Source organism: Pseudophryne corroboree, chromosome 8, assembly GCF_028390025.1.
Source record: "Pseudophryne corroboree isolate aPseCor3 chromosome 8, aPseCor3.hap2, whole genome shotgun sequence".
NCBI lineage: Eukaryota > Metazoa > Chordata > Amphibia > Anura > Myobatrachidae > Pseudophryne > Pseudophryne corroboree.
Genome location: NC_086451.1, coordinates 257,574,904 through 257,586,353, shown reverse-complemented (window position 1 = coordinate 257,586,353; position 11,450 = coordinate 257,574,904). Strand labels below are relative to the sequence as shown.

The following is an 11,450-nucleotide window of genomic DNA, read 5'->3' as shown; positions in this document are numbered from 1 at the left end:
TAGATAGATAGATAGATAGATAGATAGATAGACCTGTAATGAAAAGGAAATTATTATTTATATTCCATGTGTAAGAGTGCTGTAGTGAGTTAAGATTCTCGGACTGTATGACAGTGCCATAGAAGAGTGTAATTCACCAGAGTAAAGGACATTTTTCACCTTCTTATCACATAAAGGAAATGTTTACAGATGATCTGTCTTTCTACCTTAAAACACACTTCAGCAGATGCATGGAGCTGTTAATCTGTGCACCAAAAACTGGTGCATTGCGTCAAGACAGATCACTGCTGGCTTGATACATAGACCTCATTAGTTAGTACGGGGGACCCTGTGTCGTCCTCGGCAGCAGCTTACCCCTGTTTCTGATAATGATTAACCAGTGTACTACAGCCTGCTGCGTAATACAATATAATTACTGGGAAGCAGTTTTTGGAGAAATGTTTATTTTGATACATGAACACCATATCATTTAACAATTTACTATCCAGAACCTTAATATAGATTTGTTTAAAATTCTTAATTTTCTATGAGTCTTTTGTCTCTTAATAATTCCCTTAGTGTAAAATGTGTTCACTGCTTTATTAGGCTGATGTTATGCTAAATATATTACTAGCTACTCGCCAGGTCAATAACCCTAACAGAATTACAGTGCGGTACTCTGAACCAGGAATGTTCTGCATTTGCTATTTAATATAAGAAATGAATAGACCTGAGGGTCAGGGATTCCTCATTCCTTTTATTTCTATGGAAACTGTTGTTGTCAAAGAGGGAAATGTATTGACTGTGAGATAAAAAGGAAAAAATCCAATCTCTGCAGCAAAAGAGAGGACAGAAGATTGTTTAATGACGCAGGATAGGATGTGGCTTTAACCCTCTATTACTGACTTGATGCAACACAGAGATTGCCGTGGCTTTGAAGCTTTAGGGTTAATGGACAACCCAAGCTTCCCTGCAACGATGACATCATTAACATCGGTATTGAACGTCACCTATAAGGGGCTGGGTTTGTGATTACTGGGCAGAGCTAATCACTGACTGACAGGAGCTGCCATTTTCTCTTTCTACACATACCTTAATTAGGAGATTTAGCATTTTGTTGAGAGGAAAACAAGATCAGTAATGACTATACAGGACAGATGCAAAACGGATATAGTTAAAACAAACAAACAAAAAAAGAGAAACAACAAATAAACAATAGCCACAGTAGTAGAAATAGTACAATACTACAAATAAGTAGACAAATACAAAAACGATTTCCCCCCCCCCCCCACGTAAACAGATTAATGCATTTATTATTTCTTGTTTGATCATTAAAAACAAAGATAATGGTTATATGTGGACAATTAATTATTGCATTTCCATAGTTAAATTAATTGACCAATAACTGTGTGGCTATATTCTGCAGAAAAATGTTTAGAGCTAATATGTACAGTAAGTAGTCTCATATAACGTATAGGCATCCGAGAGAAACAAAACTCCCGATTATAGGTACGACTCTGCAATGTCGTATTGATAATATACTGCTCCATCACAAGCAGTAATTACAGTAGGCAGACAGTTCCCCAGTGGATGTAAAACAAATGCTAGTAGTTTGTAAGAGCTGACCCGAAGGAGGTGTGTCCCTATACATGGAGAGGAAGAAAATCTTATGAATGAAATTCCAGAGGTGTGGTGTGTGCCTGCTGCAAGTGCCCTGTGTGAGTGTGCGCTCGCCTCGTTATTATTCTGCTCACAGCACCTTCTGATTCACAGACTTGGGAGCTGATCATGAATATAAGCGAACACTTTGACGTCAGAGCTGTGATTTCTCAGCAGACCCAATGGGGTAAGAATATTAAGTGCAAGTGAAAGCCAGCAATCTGGCAGCAGAATTAGCAATGTTAACCAAGGAATGAGCCTCAGCAAGGACTGCAAGGACTAGCACAAAGGGGATAGAGCTGGAGTGGAAAGAATACCGGAAAGGTAGGAATACAGCCTGTCTACAGCTGTATATACTCACTCTCACTGTATATGTGTCTGTGCACTAGGCATACTTTTACTGTTATTTTGCAATACCACTAATAAAGCTGTTGCTCTATCTATCTATCTATCTATCTATCTATCTATCTATCTATCTATCTATCTATCTATCATTCATCTATCTATCTATCTATCTATTGATCTACCTATGTATGTATCTATCTCTGTAGCTATCCAATGTTGTCTATGATCTGTAACTATTGAAGATAAAAATAGACGCCTGGGTATTTAAAGTTGTTGTATGTTAGGAAGATCATGCATACACTGTGCTAAATATGTGTGTTTTATATATATATATATATATATATATATATATATACATAGCTACATCTGTATCTATATATAAAATATTTTATACTGTATGTGCAATTTTAGATATTTACACACAGCCACACTGTGCTTCTATATATAGACTCACATGATAATATATATAGCAACACATATAAAAATAAATGTAATCATGCCAAACATAACATACCGATGTAGAATATAATACTAATAGAGGTAGGTAGATAGATAGATAGATAGATAGATAGATAGATAGATAGATAGATAGATAGATAGAATCTAGATAGATAGATAGATAGATAGATAGATAGATAGATAGATCGATCATGCACATGCAGCACAATACATACTCCTCACACAGCATATGACGTAAGGTCGCCCAGGCTTTGGCAATGAGATATTACGGAAGGCTGTGAATTGCTGGCTATTGGCTTGTACTTTGTAAGCTGCAGTGCAGGCCCCTTCAGGGCTAATGGGTCAGGGGATAGATCTGTCTCCTGTGCAGTGTTATATCCATTGTGTACTAGAATCACATGTGTCCTGTAAGGAAAGAAACAAGCACTGATTCCTATTAGACATTTATTTTGTGTGAGAAATTTGCATAAAATGTATGATGAGCTCACAGCACTTGTCTTCAGTAGTAGACATGGGATGGCCTGCAGATAATCCCAGTGACATCTTATAAGCAGAGGGAACCCATAAATACCAGGCTGTAGATACAAATGTGGTGATGATCTGTCTCCAATGTAACAGAATCTGTATGTTCCAGCTTTACCTTGTAGAAATCCTTTGTGGTTTGTATAATCCAATCAACAAATAGATGGTAATAAGGTGCTAGGTAAGCACATGTATATATCCAGGCATGCCATATTCCAGATAGGAGGCTGTACATACAGGAGCTATTGTTATTAAGGTAAATATATCCTGTAATTTCCAGCTTTCACAAGCAGCCAAAGCAAAGGCATAAACTGTGTAATCATCTCTGTAGGAACACATGCACATGCACTAAGAATAGGCTGTCTCACTCAGCTCACCTTGGCTGATGAGGAATGAGACTGCATGTACAAGGGCACCAGAGCCTGCTGCAGAATAAATGCAGAAAGCAGGATTTCTAGCACATTAACCGGTGGGTTTTATGGTGTGTGATAGACATGTTTGGCATGGTCAAATTACATTCCAGTGATTAAACAGAAGGTGCAAGGCGTCTTGGGAAAAGTAGGACTGTAACCACTTGGCTTTCTGTGAAAACAGCAATTATTCTACATGTCAATCAAATTGATAGATGAGTCATGCATTTAATGTTAACCCATAAATTACATTTTTACTGAAATTGCTTCTAAGCGGAAATCTAAACTGAATATTATTTTTTCATTTATACTTCCACCTTCTCGCAACCCTGCGTTAGGCTGTGATTAGCACACCAAAGCCATATACTGGAATGTTTCTCCTATAAGACATTCCAGCTTTGTGTCTCTGCATTCAGTTTCCCTCTTCTCATGGTCCTCTCTCTTTCTATCTCTTTACATTTCCTTTGATGTGCAGCAATGTTTCACCAGCCTGCAGCCGCCTCCGTGGATCGCCTACTGTATTTCCACAACTCTTCCTCCAGCAGGATGTCCCACATCCACTATGACCCGTGGGATACCAACACTTCCACCGTCACAACATCCGACCTGTCCCCAGATGAGTATGTCAATCCGTGGGACATTATCCTTTGTGTTACAGGGACCATCATGGCATGTGAGAACGCAATAGTAATTGCTATACTCTTCTATACGCCTGCACTCCGTTCTCCCATGTTTTTACTTATTGGCAGCCTGGCGCTGGCTGATCTACTGGCTGGCGTGGGACTCATTGTGAATTTCATAGTAATATATGTGTTTAATAATGAAGTGGCAACATTGACTTCTGCTGGTCTGTTGCTGGCCTCCTTCTCTGCCTCTGTCTGTAGCCTTTTAGCTATCACAGTGGACAGGTATTTGTCTCTGTACAATGCCCTTACATACCACACAGACAGAACTCTGACTTTCACATACCTGATGCTAATTCTGCTGTGGGCTCTCTGCATCTGTATCGGCCTGTTACCAATCATGGGATGGAACTGTGTAAGGGATCAGCCCTCCTGCAGTGTGCTGAGACCAGTGACCAAAAACAATGCAGCTGTGCTGGCAGTGTCCTTCCTCCTGCTCTTTGCCTTGATGATGCAGCTGTACCTGCAGATCTGCAGGATTGCTTTCCGCCATGCCCAGCAGATTGCAGTGCAGCACCAATTCATGGCCACATCTCAAGCTTCCAGCACCAGGAAAGGGGTATCAACCTTATCTCTCATATTGGGCACCTTTGCACTATGCTGGATTCCCTTTGCTGTGTACAGCTTGGTTGCTGACTCAAGTTACCCCATGATATACACCTACTCGCTGGTGCTTCCAGCCGCCTGTAATTCTGTCATCAACCCCATAATATACGCTTTCAGAAACCCAGACATCCAGAAGTCATTATGGCTTGCTTGTTGTGGTTGTATCCCACCCAGGTTCTTATCTGGGCCCAGAACTTCCAGTGATGTATAGGGACCTGAAGGGATACATTTGGATACAGACTGTGCCATGCTGGGGAAGAAGAAAAAAGATGTCAAATGTTACTTTATTTTTACAGTTGATATCAGATGTATTGCTTTGAATTGTCCACAGGAAAAAAAGGTTCAAATAAGCACTTACTACCAGCTGGTGGTGTACACATGTGGCAGAAATCATCCCTTGATAATTTACAGGCAGCTTGTAGAGTCTCTTTACCTTGAGTTAATTGGAAATGAAAAAGGTTAAAACTTATCCTAATAAATCCTGCATCTCTAGGTTCTTCATTGAGTATCCATTGTTTTTGGCAACCCTGAAGAGTGGGCTTTGACTATATGTTCTGTTTTTACCACTGTCACCACTGGATTACATAAAGAGAAGCTGCTCCACTCAGCTTAGTTTCTAGAACAGAAAGCTCAGTTCAATAAGCACCTTCATTAGTACACTCCAGGCCAGTATTAATTATGTTTAATGTGTATAAATTGTTAAAACATTTAATACAGGATCGTAGAACTATGCCCACATAGAAACATAGAATATGACAGCAGATGAGAACCACTTGGCCCATCTAGTCTGCCCCTTTTCTAACCATATTGTTCTCTCAAACCCTATTTGATCCTTATTTCTTTGTAAGGATATCCTTATGTCTATCCCATGTATGTTTAAATTGCTCTTCTGTCTTAGGCTTTACCACCTCTGCTGGGTTGCTGTTCCACTTGTCAACTACCCATTCTGTGAAGTAATATTTCCTCAAGATTCACCCAAACCTACCTCCCTCTAGTTTCAGTGCATGTTCTCATGATCTATATCATAAAACTGGTTTTATTTGTAGTGAGTATAAACATAATAAATGTAAACTCCCTTTTCTCACTATAGAAATGGCTCATAGCCATGTACTTCATGTAGGTGCTTACTGAGCTACTTATATTCATTTCTGCACAGCATTCAGCTGCCAATCACTACAGTGTTCCCTCTTTGTTCCACTATCTACATGTTGCACCATTTCTTATACAATATTTGCTTAAATAAGCAGTAAAATATATTATTACATTACCCCCTTTATGCCACCATCTTTACTATAATGTGTGTGTTCTAAGCAAGCAGTATGAAGAGGGAGTACTATATATACTGTGCCTACAATATAAAGGGATCTGCCACATGTAATACACTACAATCAAATAAAAAAGGCACTTCTATTGCTTATGAATTTAAAAGGCATTGATTTGTTAATAATATTTGGTTACCAAAACAGGAAATTAGGGGGACATTTACTAAGCAGTGATACGAGCGGAGAAGTGAGCCAGTGGAGAAGTTGCCCCATCAACCAATCAGCAGCTCTGTATAATTTTATAGTATGCAAATTATAGATGTTACTTCAGTGCTGATTGGTTGCCATGGGCACTTCTCCACTGGCTCACTTCTCCGCTCTTATCACTGCTTAGTAAATGTCCCCCTTAGTCCAGTAAATACTTGACTCTCTGATTTCAGTTTATAGGTATCAATGGGATTTCCTTGCATGGGTATTGTGAAAGAGAGTACACTAGAACTACTTGGATACTTGCTCATGTATGGACATCCATAAAACTGCACTTTTTGGAAACATTATTTATAGATGAAATAACATTGTACTTGCCAACTCCCCCAGAATGTCCTCTTCGATGAAACACGTAGGCACTCACCCTGCACTTGCCACTTGAACCTCCATTCTGGTCTCTCCTGGAAGGAAGGCCCTAATAATTGCCAAGTATGAGAAATAGTATTAAAATTAAATTATTATTGTAGCTATTAAATTATTAAAATTAAATTATTCTTGTAGCTATTATTTCATGCTTTTTTTTTCATATGTATGTTTTATTTTGTTATGAGCCCTCTCCTATTTAGTATGCTAACTAGTAACTTCTAGTAGCCTGCAGTCCCCATTGCTGTTGCTATCTATAAAGAAGGCTACTTAGTTACTGAAAATTTGAAATACATTTCAACGATACTTAAGAAATGCCATCATTTTAATAAGCAGAGAATTAAAGTCTAAGGGGGTAATTCTGAGTTGATCGCAGCAGGATTTTTGTTAGCAGTTGGGCAAAACCATGTGCACTGCAGGGAAGGCAGATATAACATGTGCAGAGAGAGTTAGATTTGGGTGTGGTGTGTTCAATCTGCAATCTAAATTGCAGTATAAAAATAAAGCAGCCAGTATTTACCCTGCACAGAAACAAAATAACCCACCCAAATCTAACTCTCTCTGCACATGTTATAGCTGCCTCCCCTGCAGTGCACATGGTTTTGGCCAACTGGTAACAAAGTTCCTGCTGCGATAAACTCAGAATTACCCCCTAAATTCATATACTAGTAATTACATATAGTGATTTTTTTTTTAAACTACTTTTCAGATCTGGTCTAGGAGAAAAAAATATATGGAATTTTATTTTAGGAGCAATTATGTGTTGTTTTCAACATTTAGATCCATCATTTGGTACAGTGTGTTAAACCACATTTCTACTCAGACTATGTAATTTAATTAAACATCTTGAAAGGTTCATACCTGCTATCAAAATAAGGATCATGTATGCCAAATATAAAATTTTGTTTCTACTCAAATTCAGATCAATGGTCTCTATAAGTCCTTCTGACTATACAGGGACCTAAATTGTAAAGCAACCATAACTTTGGCAAAAATGTAATCTCTAACAACGAAGTTGAAATATATTTATTTTGTTTATATTGCATTAAATGGCTTTCACAATGAGAGGAGTTACCAAAAAAACAACAACAACCTTGTCTGTAAAGGGTTATATATCCCAAACATTGAGTTTGTATTTTCAATGTCATTATAGCAATCTATGACAAGAAAATATGCTGTATGTTTATTCAATTTTGCCTTATATATGTCATATTACTTTTGATACATTGCTTTATCAATCATGTTTCTTACCATTGTGCTAGCATAGTAGCAGTAAAAGAACTCACTTCTATTGTCAATATTCAAATTTACAGCTTGGATTATTGACATGGGATGAAAGCAGTGTTGAACTTATATATAAGAAACAGACATGGCCAAAGAGAACCTGCAGCTTTTACATATTTTCATATTAAAAAATGAGAAACACATTTTTCTCGCTGGAAATGAGTTGTAGGTCAGTAATATCTTGTGAAACCAAGATCTGTTTTGGAACAGAGGGGGAGATTTATCAAAGCTTGGAGAGAGAGATAAAGTACCAACTAATCAGCTCCTAACTGTAAATATTTTTTTAAACAAAGCCGGTATCAGCACGATTTTCCTTATCAAAATGACAAATTGTGCATATCGTATTGTGTGTACGCTCAGTTGTGCGCTCCTGCCGGTCGCATGCGGCGTCTTTCGATAGGGCGTGCTGCTCTTTCAACCGGATGATATCTCATGAGGCACCATGCATAATAATGATGGACGGAACTGTTATCATTCTGTCGTTCATTAAATGTTCCTGGTGTGTACCGGCAATCTGGCATGGTCCAGGGCAAAGGGAAATCGCTTTGACCATCTGCCCAGTTGCCGGCCTTAGAAGCTGATTGGTACTTTATCGCTCTTCACTTTATCTTTCACTAAGCTATGCTAAGTCTCAACTAGATTTCTACTGTAAAACACTGCTAAAGGAGAGGCCTTGTAACAATGTTGCACTTATGAAAATAATGCACTGTAAACTCTGTATAGAACCCCTTCAGTGCCTTGTTATGTTAACGTTTATTAGCGGCAAGTGTTAATTGGTTTGTATTATGAATATTACATGTGATTTATTATTTGTTTATCTTATAAATTCTTGTGAGCTAGGGCCAATAAAGCATTGGAGGGCTGCCAATTGGACATCCCCTGCTCATTACAAAAATACATCAAATTTGGAAGCAAAATTAACCATTTTGTCCATATTTTAAGGACATTTGGCGCACATTAGATTCAAATTATAAAATGTCTTTAAAACTATATTTATTTATATATGTATTTATGTATTTATTTATTTATTTATTTATTTATTTGCCAGGCTTGACTCCCAAGCTGTTGGGTAATTACATGTCTGGCTGGCATGCCAAATTTGGACTTGTAGCAGCTTAAATCTGGCCTAACATGTAATGACAGTGTAGCATATGTATCAGCCTTTCTACAAGGATATGTATAATAAGCAAGGGATGTTAATATATGTAGAAACCCTGTATATAATATCTGTAGATTGTTAATTTCTGATGTCATCACTTATATTCTGGGAGTTCCGATGTCATTGCAACACTGTTTGCTAAAAGGAATGTGTGTATTACAAGGAATATATCACCCCATACTGTACATTATTATGGATATTAGAAATCACCTTGGAGTTTTGTGTTATAAAATTAATTGGCCTACAGTTTGTGTTGTTAAAATTGTCACAGAATTCCACTGTAACCTCTATTATTCATATAATTTACAGTAGGGAGTGCATGATTTCATATATCCCTTCTTTTCATACAGTAACAGGAAGATGTCACTACACCTTAACAAGGTTTTCCATGCAGAAGCCTCAAGGTATCAAAAATGTCACCATTGCACAAATAAAACTTACAGGCAGCACTGTAAAACATCAACTTAAGTGGTTGTCTTGCCTAATAAGTCTTATTGCCACTGATAACCCTCTTATTTCCCAATGCAATACGCAATGGAAACCAGCTTACACCCGACAAGAAAATATAAACAAATGAATGTGGTTGAACAGCACCTTGAACGTATTTTAGACATTAGCCGAGTCAGCGATTGCCTGGAATTTGCCTCTAGATAGACCAACATTGTTGCCTTATTTGTTTGAAAGATGTTAACATTACGGACAATGCCACCTGTACGTCCTCTGCAAAACATTATTATTTATAGGCCAATCAAGGGTTTAAAACAAACTTACAAGATTTCACTAGTAAATGATGGAGGCAACCTACTATATCATCACAAAGATCCTGTGCTAGGCCCTCTTTAAAGATGCACATCACCTAATCTGGACAGCCATCAAGATGAGCACAGTGAGATAAATAATTGAGCACAATCTCAGTGGAAAAGACTCTTTTTTAGTACTTGAATAATATGAGAAAAAAAATAGGTAAGAATTTAAAGGCTCTGCCATTTCCGTGTCTTGTTTTCTCGCATCGGATATGCAACCTGTGATATACTGCAAACATTTACTTCTGATGGCAAAATCAATGCACGGTACTGAAGGGGTTGTATTACAGTTATTGTGCTGTAACAGGTCTGTATTATTTAATGTTGGTACATATTAATTGATGGCCTTATGACGTCTTTTCTTTCTGTGAGTCTCTGTTGAAAGAAGTGAACCATTCACTGCTAGGCCGAATCAAACCTGTTGTGAATTGTGATTTAGGGGTAAATGTAATGCAGTGCAAAACCTGGTTTTGCCTTGCAAATGATTGCTGCTTTAAAAAACGGGCATTCTTGCACAAACTAGCGCACCTCAGGCTTCTCGCACTGTATTACATTGACCCCTTAGTCTCAGATATGATCATGCAGTAGGTTACCACATTAATTTGTGATTCCCGTCTACTAGTCTACTCTTCCTGTAGGCTTTCATGACTCAGCAGTAAAGTGGTTATTTTCTAATTTGCCGGCAACTATGCCAATACTGACTTGGACAGTCAGCAGCACTTATGCTTAGTAACAAGTATCAATAACCACTAAATCTATCTAAAAATAAAGTTAATTTTGGAACGATCTGTATTTTTAGAAAATGATACTTGCCAATTTCTAAATAATTGAATTATTCCAAATATATAGTATATAAATAGAACCCATATCTGTAAAGGTTGCGTTTTTTTATTTTTTGTAGCAACAGAGAATTGTGGCTTAAGTCTTGCAAACCTGGACCATTGCCCCCACATTGGAAAATATTATGTCTCTCCAATTTTTATTCTTCCTGTGTGGGATGAAGACTAGAATCTTATGTCATTAGTTCATTCACCATCCTATTTCCCATGGGTTTTCAGTGCTATTGATGAGATTATTTGCTAACGTACGTTTGTGAAGTATTTGCCTTTGTAGAAAATGATGATTTTATGACATCCCAGACATTTTGAGCAAAGTCTTCAGTTTTGGGAACCAGGGCATAAATCCTACCTGTTCCCTCTACCCAGGGCAGAGCTGTCTGTACTCCCCATTGCATGAACAGAATGTTTACCAGCTTGAAACGAATCCGTATTTTTCCTGGATGTTCTGATTCAAAGCATGTATGTACTGTAGTCTATTTTTTTATAATTTTAAGATTTATTTATCTACTTGTCTCGTCTTTCTGATAAATGAACAGATTCTACACAAGAGTTTTAAATTATTATTTTTTTTATATAAGGTTGTGTTTAATGCAAATGTGTGATACTTTTGGCAGCTCATTTTGTACCTTCAATAAAATGTAGCTTTCAAATTCATGATTTTGTTGTGCCGTTAATTGAAATGAATTAAATTGCAGTCAAATTTTGTGTGAATCGAGTCATGTGTTGGAACAGGCTGTTTTGCAGAAGTCTTTGGCAGCTTTGCCATTATGCTCTGTGGTCCTGATCCTGAGTAATATGGAAATCCAAAAG

At 37.6% G+C, this 11,450-nt stretch overlaps 1 protein-coding gene across 1 annotated transcript; it reads left to right on the top strand.

Moving 5' to 3' along the window:
• The first annotated feature begins 1,573 nt into the window (after nucleotides 1–1,573).
• Nucleotides 1,574–11,245, top strand: LOC134948909 (G-protein coupled receptor 12-like). Its single transcript, XM_063937189.1, has 2 exons — nucleotides 1,574–1,962; nucleotides 3,850–11,245. The coding sequence occupies exon 2, from the start codon at nucleotides 3,852–3,854 to the stop codon at nucleotides 4,872–4,874; it is 1,023 nt and encodes a 340-aa protein (XP_063793259.1). The 5' UTR covers nucleotides 1,574–1,962; nucleotides 3,850–3,851; the 3' UTR covers nucleotides 4,875–11,245.
• Nucleotides 11,246–11,450: the final 205 nt, after the last annotated feature.

Excerpts from the sequence above, each read along its gene's own strand:
- LOC134948909 (XM_063937189.1), top strand. The coding sequence starts at position 3,852 with ATGTTTCACCAGCCTGCAGCCGCCTCCGTGGATCGCCTACTGTATTTC.